The 17,777-nt window shown below is 38.4% G+C and overlaps 1 protein-coding gene across 1 annotated transcript; it reads right to left on the bottom strand.

Annotated features, from left to right (window-relative positions):
- Positions 1–11,179: 11,179 nt before the first annotated feature.
- On the bottom strand, positions 11,180–17,320 carry LOC115974850 (chorismate mutase 2-like). Its single transcript, XM_031095390.1, has 6 exons — positions 17,119–17,320; positions 16,625–16,838; positions 12,334–12,420; positions 12,111–12,254; positions 11,809–11,901; positions 11,180–11,538 (listed from the first exon to the last, which is right to left on the bottom strand). The coding sequence occupies exons 2-6, from the start codon at positions 16,829–16,831 to the stop codon at positions 11,308–11,310; spliced, it is 762 nt and encodes a 253-aa protein (XP_030951250.1). The 5' UTR covers positions 16,832–16,838; positions 17,119–17,320; the 3' UTR covers positions 11,180–11,307.
- Between the last annotated feature and the right edge of the window lie 457 nt (positions 17,321–17,777).

A 17,777-nucleotide genomic window follows, 5' to 3' on the forward strand; every position in this document is an offset into this window, starting at 1 on the left:
GTTGCCAATTAATTGAGTAAGATGTTTATCATAATCAAGATATATCAACATTGGATTCTCAAGAAAAAAAAGATATGTCAACATCCTTATTAGTTTCAACACTTTTCTTGCTCAATTGGACAACATGTCAACATCTTTATCAATTCTTTATTATTATTATCTTTTCCTTATCAATTCTTTATTATTATTATGATTTTTTCAGGAAAATACTTTCTAAAAGATTTAGTGTTGATTAGATTGATAAGTTTGGATTAATTTGAAGATTTGTTTCTATAAATGGTAAGTATATGCTCTTCGACAATCAAATAAGTTTAGCAGCGCGATTAGGACCATCCATCGTGCCTTTCATCCAAGTTATGTGTAGCTTTTGTTTGATTAAATGCAATTTCATGGTTTACATTAATTTGATTTTTCTTTTCTTCCATAATATTGTGAGTGTTGTGATGGTGCATTTTTATTTACTTTTATTTCGGATAGTACACTTAGGATTTGTTTGCCACATGACATTATAGTATTGAGTGTGTGAAAATCTCCCCTTTCCTACATGTGTCATTAGATTTGGCACATTTCGCCCATTTCTACAAATGGAGATGCCCCTGATATCACCAGCAACCACAGCTTGATTCAATAATCCATGAAGACCTTCAGTACAAAGGATAAAGAGATAAGGTGAGAGGGGATCACCCTGTCTAATACCTCTGCTCGGGTTGATTGTACCTGAAGGTTCCCCATTAATCAAAATGGAATAAGAGACGGTGGTAATACACTCCATCATCAAAGCCACCCATTTCTCATGGAAACCCAACTTTCTCAAAAGCTCTTCCATAAAACTCCATTCCACTCGATCATAAGCTTTACTCATATCGAGTTTAAGGGTCATAAAGCCTGTTTTACCCGATTGATGGTTTTTCATATAGTGGAGAGTTTCAAAGGCCATCAATATATTATCAGTGATTACCTTCCCTGCCTGGAAGGCACTTTGATTTTCAGAAACGAGGTAAGGTAACACTTTTTTCAATCGGTTGGCTAGCACTTTAGACAACAATTTGTAAATGACATTACATAAGCTAATTGGTCTAAATTCAGAAATAAGCTCAGGACTCTTTACTTTAGGGATAAGGGTCACAAAAGTATGATTAAGATCAGGAGGGATACGACAATTATTGAGACAATCAAGCACAGCAAAAGTAACATTATCACCCACCACAGACCAAAAAGATTGGAAGAAAATGGGAGGCATACCATCCGGGCCCGGGGCCGTTAAAGGTTCCATGTTTTTTAGAGCAAGATCAACTTCCTCCCTCGTGAAAACTTTAGTAAGCTCCTGGTTCATGCCCGCTGTCACTTTAGGTTCTACAACTTCCATAACCTTGTGCATATCAGTGGGGTTTGATGAAGAGAACAAGGATTCATAAAACCTTATTACAATCTCTGCAACTTGACTGTCTGAGGTGCACCATTCATTAGCATTATTCTTCAGTCCCTTGATACTATTCCGTCTGCATCTATGCGAAGCCCTGTTGTGAAAGTACCGGGTGTTTCTATCCGAAGATTTGAGAAATAAGGATCGAGCCCTCTGCTGCCACATCAAGTTTTCTTTTTCTAATAGCTCATTCACCTCTAGCTGTATGGCCCTCACACTATCTAAATCAACCCCAGTAGCTGCTGCCCATTCAGCCTTAATCAAGTCCCTAGTTTTCTCCTCCAATTGCCGCCTAATGCTGCCAAATGATTGCCTACTCCATTCAGAAAGCCGTAACCCACAGTTCTTAATTTTTTGAGACACCATAGGCATTGTGCTATCAACTAAAGACTCACCCCAAGTAGCTTTTACCGTCTCCCCACAATCTGCCTCCCTTAGCCACATTTGCTCGAACCGGAAAGGTTTGTTTCGACCAGCTGTGATACCTTCCGGTTTAATAATAATCGGGTTATGATCTGAAGAATGGGCTCTAACATGTTGCACTCGAGTTGCTGGGTTTAGTTCCAACCATGCCATATTAGCAAAAGCCCGGTCTAACCGTTCTAGCACCATACCTCCTGATCGTTTACCTCTCCAAGTGAATTTGTGTCCACAGTACCCCAAGTCAACCAGCTCACATTCATCCACAATGTCACGAAAAGCTTGCATCTCAGCTTCTCTTCTTGGCAAACCTCCAAGTTTCTCATGCCCCCTTAGAATTTCATTGAAATCACTGGCGCAAATCCAAGGAAGGCTAAATTTTTTATTCAAACCACGTAGCAAGTCCCATGTTTCTGATTTCCTACTAGTTTCTGGAATTCCATATACCCCCGTGAACCTCCAAGCATCCTCCTTATCCTTGTTTATGATGGCGTCAATATGATTGAGAGATGCCGAATCGACATCGATATCTACTGAGTTTTTCCAGAGGAGAGCTAAACCACCTGCTCTAGTGATGCGGCCTACCACCCATACCTCATCAAATTGTAATTCGTCACAAAGTTTCCTCAGCCTAGCTTCATCTGCCCACGTCTCGGCCAGGAACAGGACAGAGGGGTCTTGCGCTCGCACAAATTTTGCAAGCTCCTGAACAGTGCGTTGGTTCCCAAGCCCCCGCACGTTCCAACATACCAGACTCATGGCTCTCGGCAGGGCTGGATATCAGCCCTCGCCGTTGGATAATCGTTATCGGATTCAAAGCTTGCATCCTGAGCCCTGCGTTTCTGTACTGGTTGATCATAAGTTGTGGAAGAGCTGCTGCGTTTACCAAGTAAGTCACCCAGCGAAATTGTGTCCTGGGGGGGTAATGGGCCTGTTAATCCTAGTCCATTTAGTGGGCTTGCAAGTGTAGACTGATGGGATCAGGTTCGGCCCATTAGGGGAAGGATTGGAGGACGTAGCATGGGAGTTAAAGTTTTTGTGCGTTACGAGTACGTCAGAGCTCTCCTCTGTATCAATACCCGGATTTAAATCCGCAAAATCCTCTTTTCCGTTATCCTCGCTTAATTGCACTGAGTCATTCACGGGATTGCAATCACGGCGAGTTAAGGGAGTAGTAACGTCTGCATTAAATGGTATCCCCTGTTTTTCGCTACCGGTTTCAGGGGACTCCGTGACTGGTGGACGAGGTGACGGAATCTCCTTCGTCGCTGGTGGCTTGCTACTGCTCATGGATGATGCTTTGCCTTGTTCCTTTTTCCTCCCCTCAAAAAAACCCGGAACATGTACTACATTCTTACTGGACTGGTAAACCGGCTTCGCACGAATACTAGAATCGTAGTTCTTTTTACTTGCATCCAAGCTCCCTTCGCTTTGCACCCAGACCTCACAATCTTTATCGTCATGATCCAGCCAACCGCACCAATAGCACAAGTTTGGCAGTCTTTCATACCTGAAGGAAATCCAGATTTTTTTCCCGTTTTCAAGAGTTACAACTCTTCCACGGCACAGGGGTTGAGTCACGTCCACGATCACTCTAACCCGAATGAAGCCCTCACCCCCAAAGTCTTTTTTACCCGTCGATTTCACCCCCTTACCAATTTTTGAGCAAATTTCTTCTGCTGTGTTTGTGTCCATGTATCCCAACGGGATGTTGTGCACTTGTACCCAAAAAGTTGCTTCATTCAGAGCAAAATCCTCACTGACCGTATTCTTGTTGTAACGTTGAAACACTACTAGGTGTTTGTCAAAGCTCCATGGTTTGTTCTGCAATACTCTCTCCACATCCGGTTTATTATCAAAAATAAACAAGAGTTTGTGATCCCCTAAATTCCGTATCTGAAATCCGTTTTGCGATCTCCACAAAGGAGAGAAGGTTCTTGCTACTGCATTGATATTCAGAGCTCTGCTAGTTAGAAATCTAGCTACCAGAGAGAACTCTTCTTTTGGGCCCTTCTTAGTAAGTGGCATATTATCTTCTTCTCTATCCATTAGCGAGAGACTATTCCAACCTTGAGTGATTTCGTCCATTCTTGATATATGCCACCACCAAAAGTTAATCGCTCACACTGTTTCCCCACCCCTGAAAAAAACCCCACTAGCCCTAACAATACACTTGGTAAAGTAGGGGACAAAAATCTTGCCTTTCTAGAAAGGTACTTCAATTCTACTCTCGTTTGTCCAGAAGGGTTTTTGGGAGCCTATCTTTCCAAACGAGAGAGAAACTTAGGGACCCAAGCCTTATCATTTAGTAGCCCAATTTTTCTAATAGGGAGAAGTTCTCTTTTGCAGGGCCTCTATCCAAGAATGTCAACATATTCAAGACATCCTCTTGACTTATGAAAAGGCATCTGGGCAGCAACTGAATAGAGACAAAACTACGCTATTTTTTGGTAAAAATGTGCACCAAAGTTTACAAGAGGCTATTATTTCACTGCTAGGTGTTCCGGAGATCAAGCAATATGAGAAGTACTTGGGTCTCCCCTCTTTTGTGGGTCGTAGAAAGAAGGCTAGCTTCCAATACATAAAGGAGCGAGTGTGGGCAAAAATGAAAGGGTGGAAGGAGAAACTACTATCCCAAGCCAGTAGGGAGATTCTTTTGAAAGCTGTGATCCAAGCAATCCCAGCTTTCTCTATGAGTTGCTTTAAACTTTCCAGCATTTTATGCAATGAGATTGAGATTATAATCCGTAAATTTTGGTGGGGTCAAAGGGGTGAAAGGAGGAAGGTGCATTGGGTTAAATGGAGTAAGTTGTGTAGGGCAAAAACTGAAGGTGGTATGGGTTTTAGGGATCTACAAAAATTCAACGATGCGCTACTGGCCAAACAAGTCTGGAGATTGGCCACTGAGGAAGACTCTCTATTTTTCAGATTTTTTAAGGCAAAATTTTTCCCCCATGGTTCAATTTTTGATGCCAAGGAGAAAAATGGATCCTATGCGTGGAGAAGCCTGTTAAAAGGGCGCGAAGTCATTTTGCGTGGTATGAGATGGAGAATTGGTGATGGCTCTTTAGTCCGCATCTACCAAGACAGTTGGCTGCCAACAGTTGAGAATGGTAGAGTAAGCTCTCCCATCTTAGACAATAATCCAGCTGAATTGGTGGCATCGCTGATTGACCAAGACTGGTGCTGTTGGAGAGACACTGAAGTTGACAGGAAGTTCCTACCAGAGGAGGCTGCTGCTATTAAAGCTATTCCACTGAGCTTTTCTCACAGAAGGGATAAGATATTTTGGCCAAGAAACCTTAATGGGGTCTACTCTGTGAAGTCCGGTTACAAGCTTTTAATGGAAACGGAACACACAAGTGATCGTGACCTTAACTCATCCGTTTCAAAAGATGCGAAGTCTACTTGGAAAAAAATTTGGCAAGTGGAGGTGCCAAACAGGATACGACTTCTCTTGTGGCGTGCTGGAAATGATTCGCTCCCTTCAAGAGTGAATCTTTTTCGCCGTAAGCTTCTAACAGAGAACCTGTGCCTTCAGTGCAGTGCCGGACCTGAAGATACTCTTCATGCCCTTTGGACTTGCCCTCAGTTAGATTTGGTTTGGCGGGCCAACTTCGAGGATTTAAGAGAAGCCTCCATCTCAGCATCAAACTTTCTGGAGGTTATTAAAGTCGCTCAACAGGACTGGTCTTGCTTTCCTCTGTTTGCTTGGACGTCATCCTTAATTTGGATGCGCAGAAACAAGATACGCATGCAGGAAGCAACGACGCAACTAGACCAAATTAGCTCCTTGGCACAAAAAGCTCTCCAGGAGTATAACCAACTCCGGCCCACGCATGAAGCGATCCCCAGAACTGCCAGATCAGTAAGGTGGCGCCCTCCTCCAACGGGACTGCTAAAAATCAACTTTGATGGTGCACTCTCTGTTGAAGAAAATAATGCTGGTTTAGGTGTAATAATCCGTAATGAAAATGGATTAGCTATGGCTGCTTTGTCACAACAGATTCTGCTGCCTATTTCGGTAGAGATGGTGGAAGTGCTAGCGGCGCGTCGAGCCCTATGGTTTGCAAGAGAGTTGGATTTCCACAGTGTGGTTGTTGAAGGTGACTCAGAAATCATTATTAACTCCATCAATGGCAATGGTATGGATCACTCCGAGTTTGGGCATATTCTTCATGACATAAAGTTTCTTAGCTCTTTTTTTAGTTGTATTTCTTTTCAGCATGTTAAAAGACAAAGTAATGGTCTAGCCCACAAGTTGGCTAGAAGAGCATTGTCTAATACTTTAGATGTTTGGATGGAGTTTGTTCCTCCAGACACGGTTGATGTCTACAATGTTGATCTTCAGTTCATTCCTTAATAATATTCCCCACTTAGGGGTTTCTCAAAAAAAAAAAAAAAAGATTTGGCACTTTCTTGCTAGCTGAATTGGACAACATCCTCATCAATTATTTGTTATTAGTAGGACAAAATTTAGCTACAAAATTGGTTGTAGCCTTAAACTACAACCTTACTCAATAAAATAACAATTACTATATATTTTGAAAATCTAACTGTTGAATTATATGTTCTTTACTCTCTTAATACACATATCAAATTTTGTATCAACCACATATTATTTACTATATGATTTATAAGCTTATATTTTATGCATAATGTGAAGTACGGGAATTTAAATAAGGAAATCGCGCCACGTATCAAACCCATGGTCGAGGGGGCCATTATCGTGCCAAGGAGGCCACAACCTCGGACAATATGGCCACGTTAGTGGCATGTTACTAGAGAAAGAGTTTCGGCGAAAGGGTTAGCCCTGACGTGACTGAAGGGATGGTGGATGCCACCACATTTAATGCATCCTACCAAACCGTCTAGTTGCATTTATGTGGAGAAGACCCTTGAACAATGCTGCCTTGGCTGCCGCAACTCACAAGGGGTTTGGGAAGGTGTCTGACAGGGCAAGCACTGAAGTAATGACCTGAACGATCAACAAATAGAGGGTCAAGACCATCTAAAGGAAGCTATATAATGTAAGAGACCCTCCAGGGAAAAGGGATAGGAAAATCTGTAGAGAACATACTGTAGCAACAAGAACTGAAATTATATCAAAGTCTAAAAGAACTATATTCAAGAATCATTCTTCTCAGACTTTGTTGAGGAAGGATTTCCTTGCTTAAAACTTGTCTTTCTTTGCTTTCTTAATATCTTTAACCTACTGTGCGTATTGCATGATCCATTGAAGCCTAGCTTTTAAGCTCATTCTCTACAAATTCACTGTGTTAGGCTCTTTGGGCCTGAATCCTTTTACCCTTTGGGTTCAGGAACCAAAACGCCGCCCGTACACATAATTTTAAATTACAAAAACTTGCAATTTAAAAACTTTATTTATGACATAGCTATTAATGTTTAATTTTCTAGAAATTTTGCAAGTATAGGGGTTATAAGAAAAAGATGTAATCCAAGGGTGGATTTGTCAAAATTCACCTCCAATAAAAAGATATTAAGTAAGGTTGTAGCCTTAATCTACAACAAATTTTGTAGCTAAACTTTGTCCTTATTATTATCTTTTCCTCATCATTTTTTTATTATTACTATCTTTTTTTATTATTATTATAAAAATACATTCTAAAAGATTTAGTGTTTGATTGGATTAATAAGTTTGGTTTAATTTGAGGATTTAAAAAAAAAAAAAAAATTATCAAGGGCAGCTATATGCTCTTCAACCATCAAGGACGTTTAGCAACATGATGGTTCCAAGCCATTAGGAACCATCCATTGTGTCTTTCATGCAATTTATGAGTACATTTTGTTTGATTAAATGTAATTTTCATGGTTTAAATTGATTTGAATATTCTTTTCCTCCATAATATTGTGAATGTTGTGATGTGGTGTATTTTTATTACTTTTATTGGGATGGTGTAATTAAAATTAATTTGCACACATAAAATTAAAACACTGAGTGGCAGAAATCTCCCCTCCAATTGTAGCTATTGAATTAAAATATAAAAATAAAAAATTTGATCATTGGATCTTGCTGATGTGATCTTTCAGGTATGTAGAATAATTTCTCGCAATCTTGTATTCATTCTATAACAATTGTTAATGCACTATACTCATTTGTAATGCATTTAATTGGGGAAAATAATGATGGAAAGACATAAACATTTTATAAGCATCATTTTTAATATTTATTTTCTACAATTTGTAGACATGTAGATCACTAGGGAAAAATTGACACTAACTAATTCAACCATGGTGTTTTCTATATTGGTGTTATATCTACACTTTGTAGTCATATAAAAAGTGATTTGAAATAAAAATAGAATAAATTTTTTGAATTTACCTCATGGATATTGGCATTAATCTAAAAATCATAAATACAAAACTAGAAGGAGTGCTTCTATTGGCACAAAACTATATAATTCTCTTAACTTATCGTGTGATGACAAGCATGCCTTATGCAATTTGGATCTGTAAAATTACAAAAATATGTTATAGGGAAGAATAATTTTAAAATTTCATTTAAACAAAGAAGAATAATTTGAATCTATATTATAATTGATTATATTAAGAAGATTGTTAAAAACTTCTTTGTTAATAGCAAATGGATTTTTTTTTTTTTTTTTTTGGAGAGAAAAATGGAGTTTCATTAAGAATAATTCACCATAAAAAAGTTAAGAATATTTCAAAAATAGTATTAACAGGTATGCAAATTTTATTTGTCACAGCTACACATAAATCACATTCTTTTGGAAGCACAGGACTTATAGGAAAGGAATGGTATAGGGCATGTCAAGAATTATGTGATACCTAAAAGAAGAGGAAGAAGAAGAAAAATTTTCCTAGTTTAATTTCACTCTGTTGCAATTTTTGAAGTGTATTATTCTTCTCATTTGTCATCATTACACCTTGTTACAATTTATATCCCACACTGTTACAATCCATGAGCCAAAAAGCCAGACAGATAATGTAACTCATCATCAAACACCCAAGTGTAATTACTCATGCATGATGGCTTGATCAAAGTCTCACTCAAAACCTGTTGTTTACATTATTTGATGGTTAGGAAGTTTCTGAATTATATCAGGAAACAAATCGTGAAGGCCCTGGAATATGCTGCGAGATAAGTCGTGCAGTGTTTTTCCACCAAGAAACCTCTATTTCTTTCTCACAAAGCTTGTGTATAATGGCACATTCTAGAGCAACTTCTAGCTCTTCTACCTGTTCTTGCTGTCTTGCTTCCACTAGTTCATGCAACCTTCTCTCGAGTTCTGTGGGTGGAACTCCATATTCCCATTCAGTACCTCCATTTTGAGGGTCAATTACTTACCCAAAACTCTAACTGTGGCTTCTGACAGAAGCAGTTTCCTGAGCAGTCACTTGTTAGTTTTAGTCTACAGATGTTAAGAAAGTTTCAACAGAGAAATTGATCTTTCATGATGTGTATGAACTGCAGACAGGGGGTGTGACGAAAAGAAGGAAAATGCTACCTATACAAACTTTTTTACAAAAAAATTTACAAATTGTTGAGTGATTATTGGTAAATGAAAAATTAATGTTAGTAGTTGGCCCATGTAACTCATAAGAACTAGTAAGAAATTGACCACAACAAAAGTTAGTAAAAATTCTGTAAAATAGTTTATAGCTGTAATATTACTCCAAAAAAAAAGACAATAATTAACTCAAAAGGTGATTCTCCCACAGTGTTGAATAGTTTGAATAATCTTTTACTAGTGTACAAGAACAAGGATGACAATATTTGCAGGAATCATCACCAAAACTCTTAAAGTACCTCTATTTGTGCAGGAGGCAACCATACAAATTAAGGGTCCGTTTGGATACAGTTGAAAACTAAAAATTGAAAATTGAAAAACACTGTTGCAAAATAATTTTTAAACGTGTGAATAATACCGTGGGACCCATTTTTAATGAAAAAATTGCTAAAAAGTGAGGTTTGTGGGTCCCGTGTCTGAAAAGTTTCTGAAAAAGTTACTGTGTATACACTGTTCGCACCCCAAAGTCAACAATCACGGCTTAAAAAAAAAATTGAAAACATAGACATGAACGCTGGGAAGCGCGTACGCGCTTCCCAAACGTACACTAAATGACGGAAAAATCGGTTCAAATTAACTCACCCCTATATATCGAATTATTAAAAAAAAAAAAATTTATAGAAACTTGACCCATCTAACCAACCCGGCTGGACCTGATCCATTTTAAATGGTTTCACCCAATAAATAGTTCTTAACAACAAAGTCTTCACACACCAATATAATGTTGAATGAGTACAGGGATACAACTTTTTCACAACTTGTTGAGTTAAAAAATTATGAGTAGTTGATAACAAAAGTAGTGTAAGGACACAATTTGTAACGACCCAAAACGATACTGGGTTCGCACGTAAATAGACCCAGACAATATAATTTGTAGAGCGTGGGAGTTAAGAACTAGGTTAACTTTTTCGTAATGAAAAGATTCACCCTCACGTATCTTGAAGGCCTAGAGCTGACTCAACGATCGTTTTTTTTTGGTAATCGATACAGTTCTTTTTCTCTTTTCGTTCTTCTTCTTCTGTTTGTGTTTTCTTTCTTTCTTTGTTCCAATCCCCCCTTTGGCATGTTCTTCTTTCAGTTTATATACCATCTTTTGTGTTCCATCCTCACCACACACGTGTAGGTTGGGTTCGGAAGATTTCTTTTTGTCCCATCTAACACCTCCTGGAACTTCCTATGGGCAGCTGTAAGGCTGCGTCCTTATTGTTCAGGTATCACCTCCACATTAATGCGGTCAGAGAGTTGGTTGAGAGGTAATTAATGCGGAGGCAGCTGTAATTATGGATATTTATTTTGTCTTTTCTCTTTTACCCTTGGTCTATTATCCTATCTTCAGTGGTGACATAATTCTGAGATCCGGTTGCAACAAGACCGCGTCCTGATCATCCTCGGACGTATACTGCCGAGGAGTATGGTATCCTTGGACGAATACAGAACTCTACCTTCGTGATATTGACCACCACCCCCCTTCGGTAATTGCCTGGTGACCTGACTTGGCCTCCTCGGATGGGCCACAGGCCCAACGATCCTAACCTTAATGGGCCTGTCGATTGACAGGCCCCCACAAGTAGTGTTAGTGAAAGGTATCCACCACTCACAACTTTTCATTTCAACAAGTTATGGAAAAAGTTATGTCAACAACATATTATATAAATCATTTTTTTAGGATTATAAGCCTCACTACCTTCATTTCTTTATCAATAATGCATGCATATATATGTACATCAATATCTCTGTTGGATACACATATTCAAGTAGACGAACTTTCTTAATTAAGCGCAGATTTATTCGCTAGCTTTTAAAACGATACTCATTTCAAAATCATCATTTTTGAATAAGCAATGATCATTAGAAAAATTCAATCCTTTGAAACTCCATCACATTATTGGATGATTCATAAAGGAAACAGCTTCAATCAAGGCGTCTTAGTAGGTACTCAACTTGGACAAGTTTGGTGAGAGGTATTATCGAATCCCCATAGAGGCGAGAAACTACTGATGGATCAACCTTGTACTTTCCAAGGTTGCCATCCTTATTCAGAGTCACTTCTTGCCCAAACATCATGGCCTTCTTAGCAACCCTCTTCATCACTGCCTCCTCTACTTTCTCAAATGTCAACAATTTCATCAAAGTATCTCTGTCCTGAAAAAACCAACACATTATTGAAGTAAAATGCATGACCTTTATGTTTACATTAGCCATATGTTCTCATTTTCCTCAAATGTCTGTCATAGTGTAATTGAACTCATTATTGTATTAAAAAAAAAAAATCCAACTTTATATTGTTATAGTGAATCTAATTTATTGCTTGAGAGTTAAGACTCACAGGTTCTTCAATCTGCTGATCAGAACAAGGCAAATATTCTAGCAAAACCTTATTTACTATGGTCCTTAATGATGCACCTATAATACCTTAGTGTGAATTGCAGGCTCATATTCTTGAGGGGATTCCCTGAATTTCACCTCAGCTACTAACTTTCCATAATGAATTCTTCTGGAGAGGGCCTACAGGAAATACTTTGTATTATTCATTGTGAAAAACTCAAAATATGGTTTATGCCAGTAATCAAGAATTTACCTTCTCGAAGAAAATTTTTAAAAGGATAACAACATATGACTTTGCACAACAATCCAAATGATCATAAGCAGCCAGAAAATGTTTAATTTTAACAACAGCATAGCAGAACACTGAACAAGTTCACATGCACCTTTACCTGTAAACACACTAGGTCACTAGCAGCAGTTGATGCATAATTGCCATCATCGCCCGGTGCAACAAACAACTGAAGCAGTTTATTGATATACGTATCCCATATGTCCTTGTTTATGTTAATTGAAGCAGCTGGAGGATGCAAAAACTGTAGTTGGAATTAGATCAAGAGAAATTGACCATTTCAAAATTTAAAAGCAAAACAAGAGTTTGCAGCATATGCTTACCTTTGCAAAGTTGTGAGGTGGCACCACTGAAGGTGGTAAATCTTCTGGAAAGAAGGGATGTTCTTCAGGGTTTGCATATCTACCAGCCTGCAAAATTCCAAGTCATATTATAAATAATACTGAAGTAGAAAGTACCTGCACAACACAATCCAAACAATTATCTGTCGCCTGAGATTCATTACTGTGGTTCTACTAAGTTCACATTTGGCATTTACACTAAACAAAAAAGTAGACATATCAAGGATACAAGTAACTTAGTAGATAGAAAGCTGGAACAAACGAAATTACATACAGTCAAGCAATTTATCTCAGGGCTAGATTTTCAGATGCTGCGTTCGAATTTAATTTTGCTTGGGTGCCCTTGTCAGATATGTTTAACAGCGTGAAGAGTCGGTGTGGCGTACTAATGACAACAATGTTCATGTTTTCTAGTTAAAATTAGCCGATGACAATACCATATAAACTTGATGTCGTTTGATACAATTCTACTAAGAATCAAAGAACACAAACCCACATTTCCCAATGGAATGTCTGGTCAGTCCACCCCATTTGTTATAAGAAAAAAAGGTTCACCCTTGGAGATCTTTCATATTATTGGTTCTCCAAATTTTTAGTGTCCCTTAACTGGCTGCATCTATGGAAGCAAGAATGACTCTTCACTCCTTTCTACACTGTGTGAAATGTGATGATCAATTTCAACTAGAGAAATGTTACCATATTGAAATCTCTTTGCCACTTGTCTAGTCAAGCATTAGAGGATGCAGAGGCTCGATTAGTAAAAGGGCACTATCTTTCCCATATAATAAAATCATAAAAATATATTAAAAAAAAACCATACATACATACAAGGAGACCAAAAAAGAAAAGGAAACATAATTTCCACTAGACCTTTATTCACATGGTAGGACCATCATCAATTCATCAGTGGGAACTGGGAATAGTATGGAAAAATGGACATAGCACCACCCAAAATAAATGGTGAATACAAAGTCCTAGGCTAATATGTTTTGTACTTATATATATATATATATATATATATATATAAGTTTTGTACTTTGGTTACTGTATCAGTATTAGATTAAAACATTAAACATCACCAGGGTGCGACAGCATAACAACGAATAAGAGGGGGGAGTTCTCCCACATAACCCAAAATCCAAATAGTGTCCACACACAATGTGGTCCGTCCAAATTGACACCACAAGCCCAACTTCGATAAGCTGTTTGTAGTGAGATTGTTTTAGCCTTTCAATCAGGGCCAGTTCCAAATTACTTGAATGAAACGCTTATAGCTCTCATTCCAAAATGTCAGAATTCGGAATCATTGGGGAATTATAGAACAATCAGCTTGTGCAACTCGGTCTATAAAGTGATCACAAAAATCATCACTGCTCGACTGCGACCTTTCCTCAATACTCTGGTTTCACCATTACAGGCTGCTTTTGTTCCGGGTAGGAAGGGTATGGACAACATTGTTGTAGCACAGGAACTCATTTACTCCATGGATAACAAGAAAGGAAGGACGGGATTTATGGCAATTAAGGTGGACCTTGAGAAAGCATATGATAGGCTTGAGTGGAACTTCATTCACAAAGTCCTTCGAGCCTTTCACTTTCCTAATCAAATGATAAAGCTCATTATGAGCTGCATATCCACTACAAGTATCTCTATACTTTTTAATGGCGAGACCTTGGACAATTTTAACCCCTCTAGAGGCATCTGCCAAGGCAACCCATTATCCCCTTACATCTTCATCCTATGTATGGAGTATCTGGGAAGCCTAATCTAAAAAGAATGTATGCATGGTGACTAGATTCCCATGAAGGATTCAAGAGGAAATCTCGAGATTTTGCATCTCTTTTTTGCCAACAACCTAATTCTATTTGCCAAGGCAAGTGAAGAAGGTGGTGAGGTTATCAAAGATGTGCTAGACAGATTTTGTGCTGAGTCTGGACAAAAAGTGAGCTCTGACAAATCCTACATCTACTTCTCCAGGAATGTAAAGGCAGATTTGAAGGCCAAAATTTGTAGCAATCTGCAAATCCAAGCTACCAATGACTTAGGCAAATATCTAGGATTCCCCATAAGACATAAAGGGGCTACAAGGAATCAATTCAATTTTGTGGCAGAAAGGATTATCAACATGCTATCGAGGTAGAAAGCTAAGCTTCTATCCTTCGTAGATAGGACGGTCCTAGTGAAATCTGTGATGTCCATCATACCAAACTATGTGATGCAAGGGACGGCCTTACGAATTTACCTTTGTAATAAATTGGATAAAATCAGTAGGGATTTCCTTTGGGATCCGTTTGGTTGGAAGAGTAGAAAAGTGAGAGGATAGAAAATGGTGGGTATGGAAAAGTGAGGGGATAGAAAAGATTTTAATTTCCCTCTTTTTTGTTTGGTTGGGAGTAAAAAAGTGGGAGGATGGAAAAAATGTTTTTGAATAAATTTACTCATATACCCTTGTTAAAAAATGATGCCCTATTAAAAAAAAAAAATATATATATATATATATATAGTGACAAAAAAAGCAAATCACCCAAATTTATTAGGAAATAAAAATCATATCTAGAAAAGAAAAATCACATCTAAAGAAAAAACAAAAACAAAAAATCACAAAAAAAAAACTACGGATTGAACAAGCACATGGGTATTTTTGTCATTTACCTAATAAATTCCTCCCACTAAGTTTTCACTCCATTTTGGAGAGAAAACATTTTGGTGGGCTCGAAGAGAAAACATCTGGGTCCCACTAATTTTTTCCTTCCCCTCTCTCCAACTAAATACCTACCAAAAAAGTTTTCGTTCACATTTTTTCTCCAAAGTTTTCTATCCACCTTATTTTATCTCCAAACAAACACACCCTTGGGAATCATCTCAAGGAAAAAACAAGATGGACTTGGTAGGTTGGAAAAAAATAATCAAATCCAAGGAGGAGGGAGGGTTGGGCATTCAAACAGCAAGAGCAGAAAATATTGCCCTATTGGCTAAGTTTAACTGGCGGCTCTATCATGAAAAGGAGGCTTTGTGGGTGAAAGTTTTGTTAAACAAATACTGCTCTCGGTCTTGGAGGAACTCCATTGACCCCAACAAGCTTCCTTGCTCTCCAATCTGGAATGCAGTCAAACAGGGGTTTCATGTCTTCTCTAAAGGCATTGCATGGAGTGTAGGCAATAATTCTGCATTGAAGTTTTAAGCAGACAACTGGTTAAAAGGGGGCAGCTTAAGGGAGCTCATTGAAGGTCCATTACAGCATATGGAAGACAATACAACAGTAAAAGACATGTACTTTAGAGATGGAGAATGGAAATGGAATGATCTGTCCTTTCAGCTACCGACAACTGTGAAGGAAAAAATTTCAGCTACGCCTATTCAATTATATGGAGTTAAGCAGGACACGGACACCCTAATTTGGAGGGTAACCAAGAATGGAGAATTCTCTGCAGCTTCGGCATACAAGTTGGCGAGACCTAAGGACGATCAAGAAAGCACCTTTTTGAGTAAATGGGTCTGGGAACTGGACACAATGCCTAAAATATCACATTTCTTATGGTTGGGTCACCATAACAGTGTACCCGTAAGAGAGGTCATCGCTGCAAGAGGTGTGAACTGTGAATCCACCTGCCCTTTGTGCAGAAATGGTATTGAATCAATTAGCCATTTATTAAGGGAGTGCCCTTTTGCCGTAGACTTTTGGAGGAAGATTGGAGTGCCTGCCTCTCTGGTTTCCTCATTCAACACAAACTGGTTGGAATGGTTGAAGATTAATAGCTTGTGCAACCACCAAATCCAATCCCACGGATATCCTTGGAGGAACTTATTTCCTTTTGCTGTTTGGGGCTTATGGAAGCACAGGAACAAAGTGGTCTTTGAGAACACCACACTGAATCACTCTCTTCATAAATCTTGTATTAATCAGGCAGCCGAGTACTTCTTTTGTGTGGGCAAATCTGTCCGACCTCAGCAACAGGGCTGCATGCAGATCAGATGGAATAAACCCAACGTGGGTTGGCACAAGCTCAACACAGATGGAGCCTCGATGGGGAATCCAGGAAAAACAAGATGGAGGGGTAATTCGGGATCACAGAGGGAACTGGGTTCAGGATTTTGCAGTGTTCACTAATTCCCCTTCCCCTGATATTACCTCTTTTGTTATGTTTGATGCTAATGGTCTGTACCCCTTAAGGCGTTCTGCCACTGTTGTAACTGCTTTGGACAGTTAGTTGTTTTATGCATTCTCCTTTTAACCAGAAAAGTAAAAAAAAAAAAAAGCACAGCACATACATACCTTAGCTAGGATGGCTTCGGTTTCCTCAACAACAAAGCGAAGCAAAGAACCAGAAAAGGTGTGAATGGAATTTGAAACGTAAGACTGGCTGTAGGTAGGAGAATTGATGGGGAAGTGAGCTCGCTCTATGAGACTGAAAATGATGCTGTCTTCTTGTCTTATCAATGAATGTCTCACCGATTCAAGCGTCAGACTATTCGTCGCCATGCTATTTCTAACATTATGGGATGCCACAAAATAAAAACAATGAGTAATAATAATAGGGACATGTTATGTTATATGTTAGCAACAATTTTGTCAAAAAACAACTAGGAAATTAAGGAATTTTTGCCATTATTATTATTGGGACTTGGGATATATGGTAATTGTAATTATTATTATTTTTTAAAAAGGCACCCTTTGGTGAAGCATTTTGTTATATGGTTGGTAAATAAATAGAAAATGGAAAAGGTCAAATAAAACATGAATTAAAAAGAAGAAGAAATTATAAGTACCTTGGAGTTTGGTTGGACTTTGTGGTGATGGAAGAGTCAATACTTCTGGGATAGGATTAGGAGGTGATGTTAGGAAGGGGTAGTGGAGGAGAGAAAGAGGTAAGAGAGAATGGAATTGTTGTGATGATGTTTAGTTTTCTATGACTGACTACTCTCTGGCTGTTAGTTCACGATAAAAGTCACAAACTTAATTATATATGGAAAGGAAAATCGTGGGAAAGAATCAAAGAAGTGGGGTTTGATGGGAGCGGCCATTTCTATTCTTATGCGGATGTTGCGTGTGTACTAGTGGCCATAGCGTGGCGTGATTGCAGATTGAATTGCTTATTAGGCAGGAAGATAGGTAAGTGAGGACCCACACGCACTTTCTTTGTTTCCACCTCCTGGTGGTGTCGCCTCTTTAGTTAGCACTTAGGGTAAATGAATAAAGCTGTCGCTATTCATTTTGTAAATACGGTAGGTTGTTTTTTTCTTTTTGGGAAAGTTAGGTTGTTTTTTTTTTAAGCATAAATACTGTAGGTTGTTGATGTGATATTTTACATTATTATTTTGTGAGTTTATTAATAATATAGTCATTCATTTGTCGTAAACATTCATTGATTTGTGAGGGGATCAAAAATTTTACTCATAGTTTTACCATATATGTAAAAAAATAATTT

Source organism: Quercus lobata, chromosome 2 (assembly GCF_001633185.2).
Source record: "Quercus lobata isolate SW786 chromosome 2, ValleyOak3.0 Primary Assembly, whole genome shotgun sequence".
NCBI lineage: Eukaryota > Viridiplantae > Streptophyta > Magnoliopsida > Fagales > Fagaceae > Quercus > Quercus lobata.

Coding starts and splice junctions, on each gene's coding strand:
- LOC115974850 (XM_031095390.1), bottom strand. CDS start 16,831: ATGGCGACGAATAGTCTGACGCTTGAATCGGTGAGACATTCATTGATA. Junction 12,421..16,624: donor CCGAAGCCATCCTAGCTAAG/GTATGTATGTGC, acceptor GGAATTTTGCAG/GCTGGTAGATATGCAAACCC. Junction 11,902..12,110: donor GTGACCTAGTGTGTTTACAG/GTAAAGGTGCAT, acceptor TATTTCCTGTAG/GCCCTCTCCAGAAGAATTCA.